The sequence below is a fragment of the Zalophus californianus genome, chromosome 7, assembly GCF_009762305.2.
Source record: "Zalophus californianus isolate mZalCal1 chromosome 7, mZalCal1.pri.v2, whole genome shotgun sequence".
NCBI classification, from domain to species: domain Eukaryota; kingdom Metazoa; phylum Chordata; class Mammalia; order Carnivora; family Otariidae; genus Zalophus; species Zalophus californianus.
Genome location: NC_045601.1, coordinates 62965960 through 62992554, shown reverse-complemented (window position 1 = coordinate 62992554; position 26595 = coordinate 62965960). Strand labels below are relative to the sequence as shown.

Here is a 26595-nt window from a genome sequence, read left to right as displayed (position 1 = left end):
AAGACTACCCATTCTCTGGTCTCCCTCAGTCTCCTCACTTTCCAACTCTGGCCAGGAATTCATTCCTATTTCAGACCAGGAAAGAAGAAGGGGAGGAAAAAAAGGATTCTGGTGGAGATGTTGCCTGGGAGGAGGATTCCCAGTCCTAACTAGACAAGAGGTCAGCCACTCAGGAGTGAGTAGGTGTTGCTAAGAAAGCCCAGGGATAGTGATTAGCAGTTAACACCAAGGTCCTTCTAGAAAGAGAAGAGCCCCACTCGGAAGATGGAAGGACTTCTGACCTCGAAAGTCCTGGAATAAGCCTCTAAGAATTTGAGTAACTAAGGACCAAAATAGGAAGCAAATAGAGCTGAGAACCACAATAAAGTTCACTGTTTAGCACTCCGGCTGTGATGATGTTAAGCAAGATAGACTATATGCCAAGTACAGTGCTAAATACCTTCCTTATAGGGGAGCAAGGGCTTAAGCCTAGTTAGCTTCCTCTTCCTTTCCAGAGAACTGTCCTCCTGTTCTGTCCCTTGTAGCCTGATGGAGAGAGAAACTACGCACCAGATGACAGTGACATTTGTAGTCCCCTTTAATATTTGCCGCCTCCAGGTACTGCCGACTTTGTCCACCCTGAACCAGCCATGTCATATCTGGCCATCTGAAGAGAAAGGATGCTTTGGTACCTGTGATCCCTTGCTTTTCTCTTCATTATCCAGTAACTCCAGCCTTGGCTCCCTCTTCATTATCCAGTAACTCCAGCCTTGGCTCCTCAACACATGGAGAAATCCATCTCTTCGGGACTCCCATCCTAATTACCATCCTCTGATCCAGAGAATGCTTTAATACAGTCTTCACAAGGATATTTTGTGTAACCATTAATATTAACATTTTAAAGTCTTTCTTTGGTGGTGCCTGGGTGGCTCAGTCATTAAGCATCTGCCTTCGGCTCGGGTCATGATCCCAAGGTCCTGGGATCAAGTTCTGCGTCGGGCTCCCTGTTCCGCGGGAAGCCTGCTTCTCCCTCTCCCACTCCCTCTGCTTGTGTTCCCTCTCTCACTGTGTCTCTCTCTGTCAAATAAATAAATAAAAATCTTTTAAAAAAATAATGTCTTTCTTTGGAAATGTAGAAAAGTATGATACTCTTAAGTAAAAAAAAAATAGCTGTAATTGTGGTTACACAATTGGTTATGTAAAAATGTTCATGCAATCAGAAATTGTAAACTCAGGGCACCTAGGTGGCTCAGTCAGCTAAACGTCTGCCTTCGGCTCAGATCATGGTCCCAGGGTCCTAGGATCGAGTCCTGCATAGGTGTCCCTCCTCAGCGGGGAGCCTGCTTCTCCCTTTCCCTCTGCCCTCCCCCACCCCCCGCCACGCTCTCTCCCTGTCCTTCTCTCAAATAAATACTTTTTTTATATAAAAAAAAGAAATTATAAAGTCAAGGAAACTATCCCTTGGTATTCATGCTCTATGCAGTGAAGTTTTTCTTCCTGGTTCTTATTTGATTCCTTAATACGTTCACATTATCTTTTTACATAGCATTGATAAGGCATACACTGTAGCATTCCATTTTGATGAATATTGAAACTGTATTTATTCTACATAGCAGAATATTTTTCTCTATAGACCTGAGCACCAGGCCCAGCAGCAGAGTGACAGGAATCTGAATTGGAACTGCTTCCCATGGACCATCCCTACAGAGGGATAAATGTGTCACTTTACATGGAAAAAGACCCCATAAGATTTACTTCTAAATGTAACCTGGTTAAACTAAATGGTAGCATATGAACAAATCTGGGAGAATTTTTTCTTAAATATGTCTCTGGGGAGCAACATTTAGGATATTCAGTGGTTTAAATATTTTAGCTGTAGAGTCCTTTCTTCACCTGGCAGTGCCTACAGAAGCCTGGCAAGCAAAAGGCCCCTGAGGTACCTTCACTGTGCCCCAGGCTCTAGAGGGCACAGTCTAAAATCCACATTCTAAGGAAGAATATTTGGAATTGTGCAGAAAGTTATCATTTTCTCCTCACCTTACTTCTTGTGAGAGCTGTGCCAGAGTCCATATTAGAAGGTTTGAGAGAGTGAAATGAAGGAAGCTTGAATTTCATCAGTGGCTTTTTGCTTGTTTGGATCTTTTGAAACTCTGCACTATTTGCCCTTGGAGAGATTTCACAAAAGTACCAGCTAACTTGATCGACAAGAACCATATGCCAAATGGAATTTTAATGGCTTACCAAGATATCAAGTAAAGCAATAAATGTTGACATGTTTTGGTGGTCAAAAGTGGGAAGGACAGGTTGGAGACCTAATTATTTATTGTGAAAAAAGGAGAAGGGAGATTTTAGAGGTCCAGGTCCTGACTGACCCCCAGAAGCCTACTTTTCTCATCTGAGGACCCAAGAACCCAAGGACTCACAGGGCCTGAAGCCTGTCTGTTCTCTAAGGCGATCAGTTGATTCAGACAAAGGGAAGTCACGTGGGAAGACCTCCTCCCTGTAGAGCAGGACCAGTTCTAATTAACAGTCTCTACTTCATGCCAGCCTGTTCTATATTAAATTTATGTGTGCTCTCTGGTCAGAATGTACTCAGGTGTAGTTTATACTGCAGGAATTATAAAGCCGTTTGCTCAGCATAGCAACGTCTAAAGTATCTCTGTGAAGAAGTGTAACTGGCCACACTTCTGAGATCTGCTTTCATTTGGTAATAAAGCTGATACTTTGATTTTTTTTTTTTTTTTTACGTTTCCTGACTTTTCTCTAATAATTTGCAAGTTTGGGGTTTCTGAGTTGTCTTTTAGGCATTCTCCAAAAACAGAATGGTTCCCTCCCCTGTGCAAAATTGGATTCAGTTGTTGAGACTGGTAATAATACCACATGCATACCAAGAGGATGCAAAAAGGTTTATTACTCACACAGTGAGGCTTTCTGGGGAGAGCAGGGTGGCTCCCAAGCAGGTCCAAAAATGGCTTCAGAGGGCAAGTAGAGGGTGATTGGCTTGACTTTTCCTGTGGTTAGGGGAGGGAGCCCCTAGGCAGGGGCTTGTGTGGTTTCAACTTCCTACCAGCACCAAGGGAGAGAGCACTCAGTCTTTCTTGTACTTTTTCCCAGGTGTGGGGAAAACAGGGACGAGGGAGTGATGGGGCTCGAAAGCTGTTAGCAGGCAGACGTCAAAAATGGAGTCAGACCTCAATTACATTAGTCTAGCATTCTACTTGAGTGATAGTCACAATTTAGGCACAGGTATTTTCCTTTGAGATATTGTGTAACTCAGTCACTTAGGAAAACAAAATGTGTTTAAACAATATGCTAATAGCACTTATGATCTTACTCAGCATTCATTCTGTGCTGAGGAACCTATCGATGGGCCACGGTGGGTGCTTGAGCTCATTGTGTACAGAACATGCATACTGGTAACATGATGAGGGTCTCTGGGTATCTGAGATAGCATCAGATGATAAGGATGAATGTGATCCCTCTGTGTTTTAACCTTATCTTTATTTATTTATAAAACTCCATTCAGATGAGCTGGATTTGTTGCCTCTCTTTCTTTTACTCTCCTTCCAAGTGTCTCTACTTCCCAACCCCACCTTATTGCCAGTATAGAGAATAGGAAGAGAAATATTTTCTGTATGCTTGTGATAATGGTTCTGTTGTCATAGTGGAGGCAATAAACAATCAGTCCTTTTCTAGCTAATGTCCTCCAAAGTAGAATTGGCTAACATCCAGCAACTTAAAATAGTGGGTCAACCCACTTAGTTAATTTGGGGTAGATTTTGTACTTCTGTACAAAATCCAATTTTTGAATGTTTTAGCAGAAAGTATCACGGCCAGATATTTTATCTGGTATGCATCTGGAATTTTTTCCTTTGCTATGCTGGGTGAGCAGTAATTCTTATTTTATAATATTTCTAGGCAGAAATCAAAGCAGGATTTCTAAGCAGTGCTCTTTCTTGATCATTAGAATTTCTGAGTGTTGGCTGCTCTCTGAATTATTCCCTAAGGAAATCCTGACTCTTCCTTAGGTGTTTCATGAAATCATCTCTGAGTGGAGGGAGATTAACAGTTTATTTAAGGGAGAAACTTGATTAGCTTATTAATTTTCATAAGAAGTTATCAGCCTATTGATGGCTTTTTAAAGTACATAAGCTTTTCCCCTCATTCAGCAAAAGAGAATAATTGCATTCCAGCCTCAGCCTGTTTTCTGAGACAGCTCTCACTAAAAGTTCATTTGGGAGAAATTATATACATAATGGATTCGCAGAAGATACACAGTCTGTCTATCAGCCTTGGTGATTCTCAGCCTCATCTATCAGGCCTTAATATAAAAAGGCAACATTGAATGTTTTAGATTATCCTGAAATGAAATTCTTAGATATTATAACTTGCCCACATAAATGACACATCAATAAGAAACCTTAACATATATGATGAATAAACAGAAGGAGAGGAAGTGTAATAAAAATAATATGTATTTCAGTATATACATGCTGGGGCAGAACTCTTTAGGAACCATATTGAAACCATTTTCTAAAATAGTAAAATTCCATAAAAAACAGAATAGGGGGTGCCTGGGTGGCTCAATCAGTTAAGCATCTGCCTTCAGCTCAGGTCATGATCCCAGGGTCCTGGGATTGAGCCCCGTGTTAGGCTTCCTGCTCAGCCCTGCTCAGTGGGGACCCTGCTTCTCCCCTCTGCTCTTCCCCGCCCTGCTCATACTCTCTCTCAAATAAATAGAATCTTAAAAAAAAATAGTTATAAGGATATAAAAACATATGTATATATATATATACCTCCTCTCCTGACTTCATATTACTTTTTGTTTCCTATTTTCTCTTAGCTTGAGTTATTTATGTTCTTAATTTTTAAATGCTTGTATTGATGCCTCAGATCCATCTCAAAATGAGATATCATATAAGTAAATAAATAGGGTAAATAAAGAGATTTGGGACCTCTGAAATCCCAGAGGTACTTTAATGTTATTTGTAGGCATGAATAAAGTGGTGCTATACCCGATTAATTCTGCCTTTGAAAATGAAGTGTCTCCAAATTCCCAAGTTGTTCCATAAATAAACCATTCTGCTTGCTTTCTAAATTTTGTTCCATCCTTGTTTTCAGCACTAAAAATAGGACATATCATTTTTCATCTTTGAAAACAAAACAAAACAAAATCACCCAAACGTTTACACAAACATAAATAAGAATAAAAGTGAAAAACAATATCCATAGTATTATAAATTCAGTTTCTTTCTTGGAGTTAAAGGTAGATTTATCCATAAATGCTGTCTTACTGTAATCTAATTTTTTCTTTCATTTGGATTATTTTATTTTGTTTATTTATTTATTTATTTTGAGAGAGAGAGAGCAAGAACACTCTCAAGAGCAGGGGTGGGTGGAGTAGAGCGAGAGAGAAAGGATCCTAAACAGGCTTCATGCCCAACACGGGGCCTGGCCCTGACTCAGGGCTCCAGCTCACAACCCGAGATCATGACCTGAACCAAAATCAAGAGTCCAAAGCCTAACAGATTTGAGCTACCCAGGCACCCCGCATTTGGATTATTTAATTTAATTTAATTTAATTTAATTTAATTTAATATTTTATTTTATTTTATTTATTTATTTGAGAGAATGAGAGACAGAGGGCACGAGAGGGAAAAGGGTCAGAGGGAGAAGCAGACTCCCCGCTGAGCAGGGAGCCCGATGTGGGACTCGATCCCGGGACTCCAGGATCATGACCTGAGCCGAAGGCAGTCGCTTAACCAACTGAGCCACCCAGTCGCCCTGGATTATTTTGAAAAAATTGATAGACCTGGAATTACTTGATCAAGAGGAGGAATGTATTTTTTGTCAGCATTGCCTTCTGAAGGAGTTTTACAATAGCTAATGTTGGACAATGAGCTTTTTAAAGTTTTTTTCCTTAAAATAGAATTCTTGAGCCCTCTGCTGGAAGCATTTAGTATTTGTATGAAGTAGTAGTATATGGGAGTTTCACAATTCCAATGTAAGGTTTTTTTTTTTTTAAAGAAAACAACCTGGTAGCAAAAATATATGGTCTTTATGGTTGATTTCAAGATAAAAAACAACTGGCCAAATGGAAGTTTTAAGAAGATTTATATTACAAGTAGGTATTCCATTTGGATAGAATAATGATGCAGACATTCAGATGAAGGACTGATTTGAATACATCGAATGCCCTCAGTTAATTTGTGAGTATTTTATTTCATTTCAAGTATACTTCATAAAAAAATCCACTTATAGTTTGTTCTCAAACTGAGAGCCACTAACTCATCAAATACTTAATGAGCCCCTACTTGTTAAAAATTTAGTAGGTGTTAGGGAATGCACTGAAGTAAAAGAAATACACAGTGAGTGCTTTCTCAGAGTGGATTGAATAATGGTTGGAAATGCCAGATCAACACACCACTGCATTTATTGGAAATGGATTATTAGGGACCTGTATTATTTGTGCATGGAGCATAATGAAGTACCTAAGGATGTTTGATGCTCCAAAAGTTATACTAGTTCTGATAGGAGAATTAATAATTGAGGCTTAGTACTTGGTAGAGTACTACTGAAAAAATAACAGATTAATATGTATTTTACTTTGCAGGGAGAAAAAAATATATGGTAATTGAATAGATCTAGGCCCTGAAAAATTGATCGTAGCCATGCATGGATCTGTGAGGGTAGAAACGATTTGGCATAGCCCAAAGAATACACCCACTGACCTTAGAGGAAACCAAGCCAGATTCCAGCCTGTGACAATTTTGGAGAATTATCCATTGCATCCCACTATAAGTATCAACTCTGTGGTGGTTGCTGGAAAAAGTTACCATTTTCACTTCAAATCCATGATTCCAAATCTCAGATGGATACTCATCCTTGCCAGCAGTGCTAATTGGTTTCCAAGTAAATTTCTTTTCTTCCTCTTCCTGGTAATTTTCTCATTTCTTCTCTCTTCTTAAACCCTGCCCCCTACCCCCATTACCCTACCTCCAAGACACATAGCACAAGAAAACTCACCTTGTGCAGACAGATGCAGACAAGGAGATCTGCATCATTTCACCATCAAATCCCCAATCCCCTGTTTCTGTGCACTTGTTCTATGTATTCCTATCGTTAATGATGGAAGAGTTACCCTCTCAAAAGTTAATCTCTCCATGTAAGCTCTGGATCATACTCCCTCTGATCCTCTCAGGCTTCGCTCCCCAAATCCTCATTTCTTTCTCTTCTGTCATCACTTTCTCCTTCTCCACTGGAACATTCTTGCCAGCATATAAACATGCTCTATTGCTCATGTTTCAAAATCCCTTTCTTGTTCTTATGTTCCCCTTCAGCCACCACTTATTTCTCTACTTGTCTTCACAGCAGAACTATGAAAAAAGTTGCGTGAACTTACACTTACTCATTTCCACTCACTCTTCCACTCATGAAGAGTGGAAACTTCCAACATTCTACTGAAATTTTGACAGTCCCAGGTATTACCAAGTCCATTAAATAATGTCACCATGACCTCTCAGCTTCATTCAATGTAGCAAACCTGGGTCTCCATGGAAGTCTTTTTTCTCTGGGCTTCTGTGACACCGCATTCTGTGGGCTCTTATTATGTGCCCCTCAGGTTCCCTTCCCATCATTCCTTTCCAGATGTCTTTGCTTGCTCCTCCCCCTCTAAAGGCTCTGAATTAATTCCTCATGTGTCAAGATCCTCCTGTTTCATCTAACTAGCTTCCTTTGTGATGTCATCTGGAGCCATGTTATTTTGTACAATATTATGCTATTGACTCCCAGCCCCTATTTACGCTCCAGATCAGGAATTGGAAAACTTTCTCTGTGTAGGGTCAGATAGTAAAGAATTAGTCTTTGCAGGCCACATAAAGCACGGTTGCAACACTCAACCCTATGTTGTAGCATGAAAACAGCCAGAGACAAATATATAAATAAATGAGCTATGTTCCAGTAAATGGAATGACTGATATTTAAATTTCGTATCTTTTTCACATCACATATTATAGGCATGCTTCGTTTTATTGTGCTTCACTTTGTTGCACTTTGTAGATACTGTTTTTTTAATATTTTATTTTATTTATTAACAAGAGAGAGATGTACATGTACGTGAGTGGGGGGAGGGGCGGAGGGAGAGAGAGATCCTCAAGCAGACTCCATGCTGAGTGTGGAGCCAGATGTGGGGCCCGATCCCATGACCTTGAGATCATGACATGAGCTGAAATCAAGAGTCGAATGCTCAAATGACTGAGCCACCCAGGGACCCCTACAGATACTGTGGTTGTTTTTTTTTTTAACCAGTTAAAAGTTTGTGGGAAGCCTGTGTCCAGCAAGTCTCTTGGTGCCATTTTCCGAATAGTATTTGCTTATTTTGTGTCTCAGTGTCACATTCTGATAATTCTTGTAACATTGTATACCTCTTCATGATTATTGTATTCGTTACAGTGATCTGTGATCAGTGATCTTTGTTGTTACGATTGTAATTGTTTTGGTGTGTCATGAACCACACCCATATAACACCACAAACTTCATTGATAAATGTTGTATGTGTTCTGACTGTTCCACTGACTGGCCATTCCCTCTGTCTCTCTTCTCTTTGGGCCTCTTTCTGTTGAAATTAAGCCAGTTAATCTCCCTATGCTCTAAGTGTTCAGGTGACAGGAAGAATTGCAAGCTAGACATAATTAATCTTAATGAGTAAGGCATGTTGAAAACCAAGACAGGCCAAAAGCTAGGCCTCTTGCACAAAACGATTAGCCAAGTTGTGAATTTCCTCTTGAGGGAAATTAAAAGTGCTACTCCAGTGAACAAGACATGAATGATAAGAAAGCAAAATTACCTAATTGCTGATACAGAGAAGATTTTAGTGGTCTGGAGAGATGATCAGACCAGCTACAACATTCCCTTAAGCCAAAGCCTACTCCAGAGCAAGACCTTAACTCTCTTCAAATCTGTGAAGGTGGAGAGAGGTGAGGAAGCTGCAGAATAAAAGTTCAAAGCTAGCAGAGATTGGTTCAAGAGGTTGAAGGAAAGAAGCTGTCTTCATAACATCGAAGTGCAAGGTGAAGCAGTAAGTACTGATGTAGAAGCTGCAACAAGTTCTCCAGAATATCTAGTGTAGATAATTCATGAAGGTGGAAACACCAAACAACAGATATTCAATGTAGACAAAACAGTCTTGTGCCATCTAGGACTTTCATAGCTAGAGAGGAGAAGTCAGTGCCTGGCTTTAAGGCTTCAAAGAACAGGCTGACTCTCTTGTCAGGGGCTAATGCAGCTGGTGACCTTAACGTTGAAGCCAGTGTTCACTGACCATTCTGAAAATCCCAGGGCCCTTCAGAATGATGCTAAATCTATTCTTCCTGTGCTCAGCAACTGGAACAAGAAAGCCTGGATGACTGCACATCTGTTTACAACACAATTTCCCGAATATTTTAAGCCCACTGTTGAGATGTAATGCCCAGAAAAAAAGATGCCTTTCAAAATATGACTGCTCATTGACAATGCAACTGGTCACGCCAAGAGCTCCTCCAATGCAGATGTGCAGTGAGATTAATGTTTGCATGCCTCCTAACACAATATCTAATCAAGTTTATTAGAAAAAATAAAATTAAATTTTTAAAAATGCAAGTAAAATTTTTTTTCTTAAACTGTTTTAGCTCAAGGTCATATAAAAATATGTGATAGGGAGATTGGTATGGGGCTTGTAGTTTGCCAACTAGACTGATGCTTTTCTGTCGACTTGATAACTCCATTCAGATGACTAATAAGTATCATAAATGTAACATATAGCCCAAGTGGAACTCTCTCGATTCTTCCTCTAGACCTGTTTCTTACTTTGTTTTACTCTAGTCAGCGGTCACTCTGCAAGTCCACCTGGTTGGCTCAAACATAGAATCTGAGTACCACGCAACGAGGGAACTTGTTTGTCTTGTTGTCGTAGCCGCAGTCCCCAGAAAGTTGCCTGGAATGCTGTAGACACTCAGAGAAGGTTTGCTAATTGAATGGGTGAATTCCTTTGTGCTCGGTTTCTTCATTTGCCTTGTGGGGATAATACTAACCTTGCAGGAGTGAGGAGCGGGGAAGGTTGTAAGAAGGAAAGAAAACCTATGAAATTACCCCACAAGGGTACATAGTAGGTACATAGTAGGCAGTGTGTAAACACTGGAAATAGGGAGTTGTTATCTGTGAAGTAGATTTATTTGTTCATGGAATTGACAACAACACTAATTTTAAAAAGCAGCTACTTTTTTTTTTTCTTTTAAAACATGCCAGATGTTAGTCTGAGAATTGTACCTGGGTTATCTCATTTTGTCCTTATGTAGACTTTATGCAGGTAGGTAGTGGTCATCTCCTGTTTTTTATATAACAGTGCTAAAAACAAACATGTCAATGACTTGCCCACATTCCTACAATGGACCCCATGGCCATATTATGCCTCCATTCTTTATAAGCAAATACAAGGGATTTCCCAAATGAAATTGGATATTAATGATATTTTTCAGGGGAAAAAGTATTTCACAGCTTCCTTCCATGAAATTAGGCATTCCCAGGCAAGTGCTTCTCTGGCCTTCTGTGCCCACCACTGTTTTAGCATAAATCATCTCACAGTGTAATCATTTTGTCAGGCTCTTTGTTTTTATTTGTGCTTGAGCACCTAGCAGTGACAAAGGGGAGCCAACTATAAAGAAACAGTGGAATCAACCCTATTCATTCTTTCAGAGGCCTAACCATTTTCGGACATCAGTACTTTTAAGTAACGTTTCTTTCTTGTTTGGTTGTATTTGCATTGTAAAAAACTAGCTCTGTATGAGGAAGCCCAGCTTCACTAATAAAGCTCTGTGGGATGAAACCTCCCATGTTCATCACACTTGAAAGAGCACTGATTATAAAAGTAAGTCTTAATAATTAATTTGGCTTTTCTTATAACCTGTAATGACTTTCATGTTTCATTATATTTAATTGCTGCGTTTGCTTCTTTCTCTTAGAAACTACCAAAAATTTGTTCTACTTTTTCAAATAATTAGGCCATATTTTTCTAGGTAATGTAAGTATGTATAATTTAGCTTTACATTTTGTTAAATAATGTATTTTGTTAATTTAAACATAATGAAGAAAACTATGTTGGAATTGACTATCTGACAGAACTATTGATCTCAGAGCTTTGAAATGCCAGGATCAAGCTAATGGAGAAGGGCCAAAAAAAAAGGGGGGGGGGAGTTTATAAAAGGACCAAGTTTTTTCATATGAAGAATTATTTCACAGGTTCAATGAAATGAATCGTCTCCAGCCAAGTACTCTGACAACCCTCTGTGCCTACCACTCTTAGCATTAATTATACCACCGCTTAATGATTCCATTTGATTTTTTTTCTTCTGTCTCTACTCTAGCACCTAGCTGGAGTATGTCATCCATCATCCTGCTGCATGTCCTAGAGTAAGAAAGGAAGAACCAGTTCTAGCAGCATCGATAGATGGGGACATCCTCAAAATTGTATTAATGGCCATACGTGAAATTTTTGCAAGGGAGGGCAGCATGTAATTTCCCTGGGAATGTAGTATTAGTGTCTTACCTATTCTCAGATTTCTTCTTGGCATCTTAGAGAAGGTTATGCTTCTGCAACCTGTCTGGAACATGAGAAATTTCAAATGAGCCAAATGAGGATGTGTAAACATGTGAAGAAAAATAATAGAATCTCAAAGTGATGTCCACATTTTTTTTACTAGGATATTTTTATTATTTTTTACCTCTGTGGTTTATAACATTCTTTAAAAATACCAGGAAAATCCAATCTGTTTTCCCTTTTTTCATATTCTAATACATGGAAAAGTTGATGTTTTTTCAAATAAATTTAAGATAAATTAGTATTTTTAAAGGTTGATATTGAGCTCTTTTAAAAATGTGTGTAAGTGTACTAGTATGTCTGGAAGAAAGCCACCTGACAAAATTTGTATCTTAAAGAATCAGTAATCAAATCACAGATTCATTCTATACCTCATCCAACCCAAAGGTTACCTTTATATAAACATATTATTTACAACTGTTATTGAAATGTCTTTTGTGTCCTTTTATTTAACTCCTTCAATTAGATAATCCTTGATAAGGATTAGCATGTGACCAGGCTCCTCTGTAGAGGCTTTTGACATCTTTTCACATTTTCCTCAGGAACTGTATTTTTCAAGCCTGTGAATTTCTTTAGTAAGTAAATCTAGAGTGCTCTTGTAGCATGTTCACCAGCAATGAACATGAAAGAGGATGGACCAAGGTGTCGTAGGTAAAACTAAGGGACACACACATAACCCACGCAGGGCAAAAACACTTAGTTGCATGAGAAAGACCCAAATAATAGTTGGCATTTATCACTGATTTACCATAAATAGATTCTGTGCTAAGAGTCATGACCCGCACTCTGGTTGCCTACACAATATCTGTTCCCTCTTTTTTTCTTTATAGAAAATAACAATTTGATTTGGCACAATAGTGTATGTAACTGTAAAAATTCCATTTCCCAGGTTCTTTTCCAGCTATGGGTTTGGTTTTTGCCCTCTCTTTTCTTAATGCTTTGAATGCAAATGCAATGCCTGGAGCTATAGTAGCCATTTTGTGACCATGAAACCATGGGCTAAGATTGGCCAAATAGGAAAATACAAGAAGTCTGGTTTGTTGGCACTCCAAGCCACCTAATCCATTTTGTGAGAAAAGTAAGTCCCATACTTGTTTAAAGCCATTTTGTTGACACATAGCCATACACAGTTGTAACGATACATACGCATTTTCTCAGTCCTTAAGACCATCTTTTGATATAAATATTATTTTCATTGTATAGATGAGGACACCAAGGCACATAGAATTGAATGGTTTTCCTGATCTCGTTCTGCCAGCAAGTATTGGAGCCAGGATTTGAAATCAGGCAGTGTGACCTAGATCCCATGGACTTAGTTCACTATGCATCTGTGGTAGTTGGGAGTCCAGGAGATTAATCCAGGTGGAGGTTAGGGTGAGGGAAGACCTTGCAAAGCTTTGTATAGGTAATGAACAAGTTACATCTTGAATGAATAGGATTTTGAAATAGGGAGACTGAAGAAGTCAGGAGGGCATCCAAGGAGAAAAGAGTACTGCTTCAGGGTGGAGAGCAGTGGGATTGGAAATACGTTTTAAAAAGTACGTTGTGTGGGCGCCTGGGTGGCTCAGTCGGTTAAGCACCTGCCTTCAGCTTGAGTCATGATCCCAGGGTCCTGGGAGTGAGTCTCGCATCGGGCTCCCTGCTCAGTGCCGGTGTCTGCTTCTCCCTCAGCCCTTCCCCCCTGCTGGTGATCTCTCTTTCTCTCTCTCAAATAAATAAAAAACATTTTTTTAAAAAAAGTAGGTTGTGACCATATCATGATAGTTTCTGAATACAAGGACACAAATTTTGAGCTATATCCGGAAATTGGGGAGGCATGGTTTATGGAGAGCTACTGAATTCTAAACAGTATTGCTCAGAGGGAGCACTTCAACAAAAATTTATGAACATTTCCCCAAATAATAGAGACATTTAGAAAGTAGAATTCATATGTTTTATTATCCTTACTTGAATTATTTTGTTCGTTCTCAAAAATAAACTTAAGGTGTCAGCGATAGAGCTACAATACTGGAGTAAGTTAGAAAATAATTTTGCTTTAAACATAGGCGCCCCCTGGTGGGTAGGAAATCCTTAGTCTAACGGCTTTGAAACAAAATCTAAATTGATGGCAGTTTCTCATAGCTAGATCTTATGATTCATATTCTGTCTATAAGAAGTCTCTTGAAAAGCTTTATATAAATGATTTTATTTATGTGTCTTAAATATTTGATCATTTGAAAGTTATTTGCATTGTTGTATTCAATTTACGTGATGATTTAGACATTCAAAATTGTAATAATTTGCCATTTCACTATACTATACAGGAAAAAAAAAACAAAGAAACAAAGCATGAAAGCAAGAAAAATGTGCTCATTTATTCTTATCAGTCGTATTAAGCCCATCTAATTTGCAGTTGTAGCAATGCTAGCCAGAGGCCTTATGCTCCGTGTGCACAGTTATATGTTTGGTGGAGATCTTAATTGTCTGGCTTTCACATGCTCAACTCCTTCAGGCTACCCCATCTACACATCTAGAACTAAGTGACTTAAAAGTCTCCGAAGGAAAAAATGAAGAAGAAAGCTTTGAAGAACCAAGATACAAAATTTCCTGAAGATGCCAATACATCTGTTCATAAGGCGGGAAAAAAGGTCACACTGAGGGGCATCTGGGTGGTTCAGTCCGTTAAGCATCTGACTCTTGATTTTGGCTTGGGTCATGATCTCAGGGTCATTAGATTGAGCCCCGCGTCAGGCTCCAAGCTGGGTGTGAAGCCTGCTTAAGATTCTCTCTCTTCTCTTTCTCTCCCTCTTCTTCTCTCTCTCTCTCTCTCTCTCAAAAAAAGAGAGGGGAATAAAAGGTCACACCGAGACTTGCCATGGTTATTAAAGGCAGTCCCTACCAGTAGCTAATCCAAGAAGCATGGTAAAAGAGAGAAAATAAAGAGGAGAAAAAGAACAAGAAGACAGAATTAAGAGGGTGGATGCTTGGTGATGTGGGAGGAGGAGTGAAGAAGGACACTCCGGGACCCCTGGGGATTGTGTGCTGCGTCAGGCTGACCCCACCCTCCCAGAGCCCGGCTGGGTGAGTCTGGGTTGAGGGGGATCGCCCATCTCATCATGCCTTGTGCAGAATCTCACCTCAGCCTCCACTCTCCTCTTTCAGTTTTCTGGCCCCATGTCCTGCCTGAGGTTATTGGGACCAGGAGTCCCAATCTCATTCTAGTTTGGAGGGCTTTCATTAGAGATTGTGCAAATTCAGCTCTCCGCTTCCAACGCTGCTTAGATTAGTGGCCGGGGGACACATCTGGACTGAGTTTTCAAGAGTGCCTCCTTCCAGGCAGGGGGCCAATTGGACCAACCTCATGACTGAATGCTGAGGTAAGAACTCTCACTGGTATCTTTAGAGACCACCACCCTCTGCTGCAGCTGTGGCTTTCACTTCTGTTAAAAGTTTGTCAAACCACCCATGTCGCCCTGACCATAGCCGCTAATGAGTTCTTATCCCCATTTGATCAAAACGAGGGCTGAGTCTCAGCATCTGGGGTAGGAGCCAGATGTGGACCTTAGTTCATGTGACCTAGCTTGCCACCAACTGCTGGAGAGGTTCCAGAATGAGATCGTCACCTCCCCAGCCGGCACTGTCTGGCTCCCCTCTTTCCAAATCAGCGTCCTGTATTCTGCCCTCCAGAGGTCAGGTGTGAGTGGATGACAGGGAGAAAATATTCCATCCACATGACCTGTCAACAAGAGGCATTCACACCCCGCCCCCCAAGACTGCATCAAAATTCCTTCGTCCAATCTGAAGAAGCCCCAGCTCTGCTTCCACCCAAGCAGGTGAGTGACGTGGCCCTTCCCATCAGTGGTCCTCAGTGACCCTTCCTCCCATCTGTCCTGCTCAGAGTGCCGGACTAGATGCTGATGGGTACATGATTCTGAAAGGCCTAAATGTAACCAGCATGTGCTTTGTAGCACTTAAACTTAGCCACCTTAGTTGTCCTCGGCAAACGGGTGAGTTTGCGATCCCTTCCTTTTGCAGAAGGCTGTTTTCGGCCAGTTCTTCCAGGCGGGTGATGGGTGCATTCACCGTACTGGAAACTGAGGAGATCAAACTTTTCTTTGTATTCCTGCCCAAACACAAAGTCTCTGGAAGAATATATTAGAACAACCAGTCACCGAAGATAACAGAGCTCAATTTGAAAGACTCCAGTGCAAGCAGGGCTTTGCCAACACTCGTTCTGTCTCCATAAGTGAGACCCAGCTTTCCTGGTATGGTTTGCTTTTTGTTTGTTAGGTTTCTCTCTCCCTTTGTCTCTCCCTCCCTCTCTCTCTTTTTTTCTTTCCAAACTGTGTCCTTTCAGTGCACTTAGGGATTTCCTGCGCCAAAGCATCTTCTAGAAAAACTTATAATGAGAGAAGAAAAAACTACAGAACAAAAACAAGAAACAAAGGCAAAAACAATCCCGGTCTGGGTATCTCCTGCGAGGCTTTCCCGGAGCGAGCCTCCCGGACGTGTTACACATGCTCTGGAGTATTCATCTTCTTTGTCTGTGATATCTGTCTTTGTGTTTGGCATTACTGAGCCTTAGAGGTTATCGTGAATGCCAGTTGTGTGAAATAAGCGCAACTGACAGGATTTAAAGGCTCAGACTAACCTTTCTAATCCATCGCGTCCCTGTTCTGTGCCTTAGGCCAAGCTTCTTCCGCAAAAATATACTACATCCTTGCTTCTGTGAAGGGAGCTGCAGTAATTTCCTGAATGTCAGTCAAAGCCTCTCTCCTTGAGGAGCCAGAGAAATTCAGGTTTCTCCTTCTGACTAGATGGGAAAGGAGCTATAAAGAATTTTGCGAATGAGATGAGTGTTGGTATTTTTGCCACACGTGTTTAGCTTTTTCATTTCGTTAGTAGTTCGGAATATAATTTCTGTAGGGGCACCTGGGTGGCTCAGTAGGTTAAGCATCATGTGCCTTTGGCTCAGGTCATGATCCCGGGGTCCTGGGATCCAGCCCTGCATTGGGCTCCCTGCTCAGCGGGGAGCCTGCTTCTCCCTCTGCCTGCCACTCCCCCTGCTTGTGTGCTCTCTCTGACAAATAAATAAATAAAAATCTTAAAATATATATATATAATTTATAATCCCTTTCCTCTTATGTTATACTAATCAATGAAAGTAATTCTGAATTTAAAAAATCCATCTAGAGATAAATTAATTCACCAATAATTTATTAAAATCAATTCATCAATATGGAGTGAAAACTATGTGTTGGGCATTATTCTGCATGCTGGGGGTATAGGATAGGCCAAGTCCCTGCCCTCCTGAATCTTCTATCCTGTGGGTGGAGAAGCAGAAAATAATCACATAAATAAATATGTACGATGTCAGAGGTGGTAAGTACTAGGAAGAATAAAGCAAAGAAAGGAGATAGGGAATGAGGGTGATGGGGAGGGAGGTACTGTTTTACCGAGGATGGCCAGACAAGGCCTCTCAGGTAAGAGGATATCTGAGCAGCGGTTTGAGCAGAGGACATGAATGAGTGAGCCATGCTGGTATCTTGAGGAAGAGTGACCCAGGCAGAGAAAATAGCAGCTAGTTGTAGACACGAAGGTGTCAGGGTATTCACAGAAACTTTTATGTTACAGTGAAGATTGGATTTCTTTTCAATGAGATACAAAGTCCCTGGAGAGGTCTGCATAAGGAGTGACATAATTTCATTGATGCATTTAAAAGATAATTTTGATTTGTATTATTAAAAACACTATGAGGGGGTGAAGGAGGAAGCAGTTAGACAGGTTAGGAGGCAATTCTAGGAAGACTGTGGCGTAAACAAGAATGATAGTGATGGCGGTAGTACTGAGTGATGATTGGATTCTGGAACTATTTAGAAGATAGAGCCAATAGGGGTTGCTGATGATTGCTGATGTGAGGTATAAGGAAAACGAGAGGAGACAGGAATTGACTGGGGTTGTAGCCTCAATAACCGGCAGTTGCTGTTTGCTGAGATGGTAGGATTGGGGTAAGAGCAGGTTTGGTGGTTGGTAGAGAGGATCAAGAGATCAGTTTGGGGCATGTTCAGTTTGAGCTGCCCATTAGATATCCAAGTGGAGATAGGCAGTTGGAAATAAAAGTCTGGAGTTCAAAGGTGAGGTTGGGGCTAAAGAAAAAAACCCCGAGTGTAATGAGTAGTATAGGTAGTTTTAAAGTCATGGGATTGCATGAGATCATCAATGGAATGAGTGGAGAGAGGAAAGGAGAGATCTGGGGACTGAGTTCTGGATGTCCCCAAAGCTTACCAGTTGGGAAGGAGATGGAGAGGGAGTGGTTAGTGAAGTAGAAGAAGCCATGAGAGGGAGTGCTATCACAGAGGCAAGGGAAGAGATTGTTCCAGTAGAGGGACATCGACTTTGCTAACTGCTGTTGGCTTGAGTAAGATTAAATGTTGAGACATGGCTATTGGATTTGGCCATTGGATTTGGAGGTCATCGGTGGCCTTGATGAGGACATTTTTAGAGGAACATTAAGAACAAAACTCAACAGGAGTGGGTTCCAGGGAGAACAGAGTAGAGCAAATAGTGGTGTTTTATGTGGACAACTTTCCTGAGGAACTTTGCTGTGAAGGAGGGCGTGGAAGGAGCTCTGGGGTCAAGGGAGGGGATTTTCATTTCTTAAGATAGGAGCTATCAAGGAATATTTTTATGCTGATGGGAGTTATCAAGAGGAGAAAGAGAACAAACAGATAATGCTGTGGGAAGCAAGGGGACAATTGCTGGCGGAAGGGTTCAGATCTCTGGCACAAATGCAGTGTTGGGTAAAACCAAATGTACTGATAGAAATATGGGTAGGTGGCTTGGTAGATTTGGTGGTGGGAGGCTTTGGAAGATCATGGGGTTAGAGTAAGGAGAGAAAGGAGGAGGGGGAAGCTTGAGGAGAAAGGAGTATGAGGGAAGAAGTAGAGTGAATTGATCACACCAGGGTTTCTCAGGCTTCCCTGTGCACCAGAACCACCAGGGGCCTTGTTATAACACTCGTTGCTGGGCCTCACCCTGAAAGTTTCTGATTTATTTAGGTCTGGGGAGACATCCAAGAATTTTCAAATGTGACAGATTCCCAGGTGATGCTGCTGCTTCTGGTCCTGAGACTGGACTTTGGGAACCACTGGGCTTTGCCCTGGGTTGGGACAGCAGAGCATCCCTGAAGGCCTCCCTGTGCCTGGCAGTCATGCATGTAGAGGGAATCCAATCAGCGTGGTTGTGTGTTTTTCTGCAGCCCCGTTTGGCAGCTCAGGAGCTGGCAACCGTAGGCACAAAGTTGGACTTCACCAGAAAAAAATGCACAACTGATATGACTGGTGTATTTGAGATGCTCCACTTCTCTTGATGTCCTTGTAGTCTGAAAATGCTTTTTCTACATCTTCCATTTGAAATAGAAGGGAGTGGAGAATCTGAGATGGAGAAAAAGAAAAACCAAAGTTTGTGGTGAAGTTTACTGTTGTAGGACTTACAAATAAAATGGCGTAGTGGCCACCTCTGGTCTCCTATTGAAAGGGGAAACATAAGCCCCCTTTTCCTAAAGTATCTGCTAACCATGCTGTTTCTGTGATCTACAAAATTGTGAAATATACTTTAAAAAACTAAAATCTGGTTCTTCTGGATTTTCTAAGATTACTTCCATCACACGCAGAATTTGGAGACTATTATATCGTTCTTTGCAAATGTTCATGTCCCCCTGCAAAAAATAAGTGGTTAAGTGCAGAGCCTTACACGCAGGAAGTGAGTTCTGGAAATGACAACTCAGCTATTTGAGTGAGGGCCACAGCTCCATCAGAACAGAAAAAAAAAGAATGGACTTCCATAATAACGTACAGTATTAAGTCACATCTCATAAGTTAAGCAGCAACTTAAATGTGGTGGATTTGCATATTAAACATTAATTTTTGAGTCACTGATAGTTTTCTTTTTATTAAAAAACAAAACAGATTTTGTTGGAGCCAGGTGTGATCCAGGATGTGCTAGCTGCTGGCAGTCACCTACAGCTGTTGGAGCTTCTCAATTTATGTTCCCACTATCTCATCCAGGTATGTGAGCTTGCGTCCTGCTACTGACCCCTTCCTATCCCTTCGCCCTGCGGTCATTAGCTGTACCTGCTGCTCCCCGACCTGTGCCTAGACAGGAAAAATGGAAGTAGGGGCGATGTGGCTTGTGATGGTAGAATCTCGCCAGGACATGGGCCGCGAGGCTCCCAAGGGGGCAGCTGCAGCTCTCCTGTCCTGTCCCAGGACCCCCAACCTCCCTGCCCACCCCAGGTCCTCGCTGCCCTGGGGGGCAGAGTAACTCACTGACCACACTCCTGGTTTATTGCTGGGGCCCCAGAAGATGACACTGGGAAGGGTCTTCATTTGAAGCAATGTTGTCTGGCTGCAGGAATAACAATCCCAAATGCACAAAAAAGTTGGATAGTCACTGAAGATTTCAGCAACAGTAGCTAATATATCACAAAGTCATATATAATGAAGTACCACATGAACTTTTCAGGCAAAAAGTGCTGAAAAGGGGGTAAGTGATCTGTGCTTTCTTCCCCTGGTTTTCTGGGATGACCAGGAAGGGCTCTGGGAGGGGGAGGAAGAGAAAACGCCCATCCTCTGAGCACCGATGTTTCACGGTCAGTCCTCCTAACATCTTTGCACATTTTTATAGGTGAAAAGTCAGAGATTTAAAAGATACCCAGCTTGCTTGAGGTGATAGAGCTAGTGAGTGATAGGCCTCTCTGATTCCGAAGACAATTTTTTCTTCTTGGATAAAACCTTTTTGGTTCATTAGGAAGAAACAGGACATCTTAGGCAGACAGTATGGCTGTAAGGCTTTTATTTTAAGGAGTTAAGTACCGATTCCCTGTATTGGGAGCCTCTTACTTCCTCCACTGGCATGACTTTTTACTTATATTTGTTACAACATTATAACAACAGTGAAAATACATTTTTAACAATGACAAATCCATACAATTTAATTTTACTATCCTTGTGCATATGACATATTAGTAAGTATAAAAATCCTATTTGTTTTCCTGCCCCATTATTTTATTTTCTTACTAGTCATTTTCTCTAATTCTGAATACAGCCATATTATTGACCTCTGTCACTCAATAGGTCGTTTCTGAAGCTCTTTCTCATGTATCATCTTATTTCGTCTTCCTGGCAACCTTGGAAAATAAGAACCAATGCTTCCCTGCGAGATAGTATGAGGAGTGTCAGCCACATTCACCTGAGGAGCAGTTCAAACACAGTATATGAAAGTTTTATCATTATCTCTGTGCATTTAATCTAATAGTAAATGTTTAACTATTATCATCTGATTTTCCTTTGTTTTCCCCTCAATATTGTTGGGTGGTATGGGAGAGCTGTTTTTAATCCCTTTCTGCAAGTAGCAAATGGAAATAACAAAGGTTACAAGACTTAAGAGGTGTGTGTTTGACTTGTGAAATTGAAATTACTTTTATTTGACATTTTTACATCAAATATTGCAACTTGAGCCTTCAGCATCATCACCTGATTCACTTTTTCCATGGCAGGTAATATTCAATGATGTATGTTGCCAAAAGTTTGATTATAGTGCTCATTATTGTGATTCATGTTAAAATGGTGTGTATATACAGGTGTGTGTGTGTGTGTTTACCTACACCTATAATTTCTATAAACAAGAATTGCAGATGAACATCAGAAGTTCATGGGTATTTTCCCCTATCCTGTCAGATGAATTTGTTGAGATACCAACTGACTTGTGCACTTTGGAACTTAATTTTTGCATTTCATTATTTTGTTGAAGAAAAAATGTAGCCTGCATACAGATATATTTTGTGGACAGTTTGCTTATTATTAGCCTACTTGATCAGGTTGAAATTTTCACTTTCTTTTCTCCAACGTTTTCATTTTGTTCTTTCATGGAACTTTATTTTTCCTTTTTATCCGCAATGTTGCAAGATGTCCAAATTGGGGAAGAAAACTTTGACTATAAGAGAATCAAGCCATGTGTATGTAGAAATCTTCATTATGTCTGTCTTTTGAAAATACATTCCCTTCCTCTCTTTTTTAGGATTGTAAGATTTCCAAACTGGGTTGGTCTGCTTTTATATTTTGATATAGTCTTATAACCATATCTGTTTACAGTGTTTTGGTATTATTGCTGACCTGATTCTTAATTTTATATGGGACCATTTTATTGGTTATATAAAAATGTGTTTTGTTAAAATGAAAATCTTTAGTGCTTAAAATATACTTAGAAATGCCCTATCAGGGCGCCTGGGTGGCTCAGTCAGTTGGGTGTCTGACTCTTGATTTCAGCTCAGGTCATGATCTCAGGGTCCTGGGGTTGAGCCCTGAGTCAGGCTCCCTGCTCAGCAGGGGAGTCTGCTTCTCCCTCTGCCTCTGCCTCTGCTTGTGTGTTCTCTCTCTCACTCACTCTTTCTCTCAAATAAAATCTTAAACAAAATTAAAAAGTAAAAAAAAATAAATTAATTAATAAAAAGTTGTTCCCTATCAATCAAGGCTAGCATATTTTCCATTCTTGTTCAGTACTTTGTCCACATAGGAGTTTGTGAAGCCATTCTCCCCTGCTAAGATGTCTGGTCCTGTTTGCTATTATCAAATTACCACCCTTTCTTTGGTTTTCTTCCAGAGTTGTAAAAGGTAGACCTCTGCTCTGATACCTCCTATGGTCCTCTGGCGCTCAATCATAGCTGAGGAGAACCCCTGGGTTGACACTCTCTGAGTCTCTGGGCCATCAGCTATTACCTTGGCTTGAAACTCCTCTGCACAGGTGTAAATGCTGGTGCCCCCCAGCAAAGGGAAGGGACACCTTGAGGCCACTGTATGCTCTCCTTTTTCTTGCCTTTCCTCGGGGAGGCTGCTGAGAGCAGGGGCCTCAAACTGCAGGAGCAGTGCCCCTCTGTTAGTGAGGATAGCCATTGAATTAGCCTCCTATGCTGTGGAACCTTCACCCTATTCATTTTTAGTCCCCCGGCCCTCTGGATGCCAGGCCCTTGTGAACACACGGATTCTCAGCACAGGTCGTATCCAATCAGTTACCAAGCTGAGTTGATTCTACATCCCAAATACCTCTCAGACCTGATCCTTTTCTTCATCGCTAATGCTCTTACCCTTTTGGGGGGCTCTCATCGCTACTGGCTATAGATTGTAGTGAGTTCCTCATATCCTCCTGAGGGGTCTGCTTGTTTCTAGCCTTTCTCCATGCCAAACCATAGTCCCCAGAGCCTTCGTTATCTTTCTCAGGGTAGGGAAATAGCATTTGTCGAGGGCCTCTCCATACCAAGCGTTTTGGACAGTGATTCTCATTTTCCCTCTGCTAAGGAACCCCTTAAAGCAGGTGAGTATTCTTTCCTTTTTACAGATGGGGAAACTTAAGTTCAGAACTAGGCTGTTGATCCAATGGAAATACCGATGAGCTCCCCTGATGACCATTCTGGAGCATCCTTAGCCTCATCTTTGAGGCCATGCTTGTTCCTCCCCAGCCTCCTCTGCAGCCTTAGTGCCTTTCCTAGCCCACTGTGCTCTGGCCTCTAAGGTGACCTTTCATTCCGGGACTTGCCACATTAGGGGAGAAGGCTAGGTGGCAGGCAGAACCTCTCAGTCCCCTTCAGATTGTACCAAGGAGCAGGAGTTGGGAAAACATCACATACACACACACACCCTCCCCCACTCCCTCCTCTGCTGATGCACCTGTCACAAGATGAGTGGAGCTGGCCACTGGACTTTGTGTCGTATGCTTTGAAAGTGATGCATTAGGAGATACACGCTTTGCTGAAAATGTCTTTTTTTGTAGTTAGCTTTCAAAAAAAAAAAAAAACTTTACATTTCATACCACTTCTCCCAGATAGCAAATAGTATATCCTATTGTTTAATTAGCAAGTGGTTTTTGTTTGTTTGCCAAATCATCCTTTAGTATGATATGCAATTTAAATATATTGACAAAAAAGAACGGTCATGTACACTTTCTAAATAAGGCCGCGCAAGTGGTGACTAAACTCCTATGGAAAGAACACGCAGTATCTCTTCCTAGGCAGCAGGTGGCAGTATGAATCCACCAGAATTAAGTAGTTAAAGCAAAAAATCAGAAAAAATGAAAAGAAAAATTATTTATTTTGCTACATATTAGTCTTCTGACCTAATCAGTAAAAAAGTCATTATTCACACCACACTGGGCAATATGCACTGTAATTTTTAACAAATAATAGGAAACTGTTAATGTGTTCACAGGAAATACAGTTTTGTCTTGGGCTGCTGTGGTCATTTATCACTGCACTTTGTGAAATCACTCATTTGTTCTAATTTGAATGTAAATGACTCTAAGGTTTTACAAATAAGGTGACAGACTCACATAAATGTAATTGCAGGGTTCATCTCCCTCTTTTTATATATCACTCATTAGGTTATGAATTAAATACATCGTATTAAACCAGGGGCATGTCCAATGATGATATTGTAATGGCAAATTACTCTGTGCTATTAGAGGTGTATTTTTTATTCATGGACATTAATTTGTCATTAAGCAGCATTAGTTTAGCACTTTTATGTGAAAGACGTGACCTGAAAGAGGAGACGTGCTGCTGTGACGGGAGAGGGAAGGGACATGCGCACTCTAGGTAGAGCGTTTTATCACCGCAAGGAAAACAGAGGAGCATTTGTTTTATTATTTTTTTCATTTTTTTATTTCCTGCTTCTCTAAGTGTAAAAGATCATTTCACCAGATTGCAGGCGTTGTTCTGCTTATGGTGTGCACCTTTGGATCATCTAGTAAAGCAAAGCCAAAATTCTTACTCTGAATCATTCCGAAGCTGAGAACGTACCGGAGTGGGAGGGAGCCAGCGTCTTCCCGCCCTAAATCTCCGTCCTCTGTGACTGATGCATATTAGTCATCCCTTGTCTTCATTTAGTTTTACACTAAATGGGCTACTGTGAGAATTAGTCATTTTTCTCTCTTCAGTGAAGGTACAAAGGCTTAAAGAATGTTATTCTTTCATGAGGGTAGTAGGAAGAATTCTGGATATTTTGTTCCATGATTGGCGATTTTACTGTTCTTTTTCTAAGAATATATTTCTTCCACTTCCAATTTTGAGAAACACCAGATCCTTGAAATGGCTTTCCAGAAGCTGCAAGTATCCAACTGCTTTTTTGCATCCATTTCCTCATGGGTCGATGTGCTTGGAGAATGTCTTACTGACCTCAGTGTACGGCAGGGTTCTCGAAGGCCGCTACCAGGCCTAACTCCTGCGCGTGTCTTCCTTCCCTTCTCATCTTTCATACTGAGCCCAGTATGTGTATTTGTCAGCTTGGGCGGCCATACCAAAGTGCCCCAGGCTGGGTGATTTAAACAAAAGACATTTATTTCTCACAGTGCTGGACGCTGCAAGTCCCAAGTCAGGTTTTGGTGAGAGCCCTCTTCCCAGCTTGCGGGATGGCCTCCTTGCTGTGTCCTTGCATGGCACAGAGACAGCAGGCTCGCTGGTGTCTCTTCACGGACACTAATCCTGTCACGTGAGCCCCACCCTCATCCACTCTTCTAACTTCCCTCCCAAAGGCCACATCTTCAAATACCGTCACATGGAGACTTAGAGCCTCAACACAGGAATTTTGGAGGGACACAGCTCAGTTCACTGCAGTATGTATCGAGGGAATGAATGTGCATCCCGTTCAGTAATTTTGTCCTGCCTGTTCAATATTGAAAACTTTATATTATGAGAGGAAAATATATTAATAAGTCAGCCTTTCATTAGTTTTACTCATTGAACACATTTTCACAAGCTGAAAATACTTTCTGTGGGGATTGCATTTGGCACGGAGGATCTTGCATATTTTACAGTATTATAATAGGGTTGTCATTTTTTAACTAAGTGATACTACAATGACTTATAGAAGGTTATCTCTTCCAAACAATGTATTATTATAATTTTAATTATTAATTAAATAATTATTAAATTAACAGTATCTCCTAAGTACATAATATACAGTGGGTGTTCTGAATAGGTTGAGAAGAAGTTAGAACTCACGCTCATTTTTCTCCAACACTGAGCTATTTTTTTCCACATTAGATAAGACAGATGATTGTATCAACATATATATTTAATATGCCCCTAATCAAATACACCAACCACATGCTGCTTCATTGTTCACCAGAGCTGATACTCATGTATTTGGAGAAAGTTGGAGTACAAAGTTTGGAAAATATATAACAAATGGTTTCATCTTCTGAATATTTTTTAAATCAGTGAAAATGATCAGAAAGGGTGGAAATGTATCAGTCCCAGTTAATAATAGCTAACTACTGATTATTTGTTCTAATTGAGAGTGTTTGCTGTCTGGCACAGAATATCATATTTGCCAAATATCATTTATATTTGGCTTTAATGTATATCCTAATGTCTTTTAGTAGCCATTTTAGGATCCTAGTTAATTTTTTCATATGCTATTAGGTTGACTTTTATTCCCTAAGTCCATACCAAAGGATGTCAGCAGTAACAGCCCAGAGGCATGCTGGCTGGCGAGGGAAGTCATTTTGGCATTTTAATTTATTATGTGGATAATCTGAGGTTGACTCTGTCATCCTTGTTTGTCAGTTTTTAACGAGAAAAAAAGATTGTCTTGAAGGATTTTTCTAATGCTAGTAATTTTTTTTTCTAAGTTAACTATCGCTAGCTGGGCCGGTGTCCTGGGATCCAGCCCCGCACCCCTGGCTTCCTGCTCAGCTGGGAGCCTGCTTCTCCCTCTGCCCCTGCTCGTGCTTTCTCTCTCTCAAATAAATAAATAAAATCTTTAAAATAATTAATTAATTAAAATTACTTCCAGCATATTTTTCTCTAAAGTATTTCCAATGTTTTATTAATGCCAGAGTTCAGAATCAATGCACAAAGCAAACAAATATCAATCTCATTTAATGTCAATCTATTTTTAATACTTGGAAATTAGGGACATTACAAGAAAATCTAGGTTTCGTTTGAGATAGTCATCCAC

General features: G+C 40.7%; 1 protein-coding gene across 12 annotated transcripts in view; it reads left to right on the top strand.

Moving 5' to 3' along the window:
* KLHL32 (kelch like family member 32) overlaps nt 1-26595 on the top strand; it is a 253062-nt gene that overhangs the window by 102725 nt on the left and 123742 nt on the right. For all 12 annotated transcript variants that reach the window (XR_003521410.2, XR_003521411.2, XM_027602058.2 and 9 more), the window contains one exon: nt 19555-19653. Coding sequence is in view for 10 of the 12 variants with exons in the window: in XM_027602058.2 (XP_027457859.1) it covers nt 19555-19653 (99 nt within the window). In the remaining 2 variants the exon portion in view is untranslated. The remainder of the gene's footprint in view (nt 1-19554; nt 19654-26595) is intronic.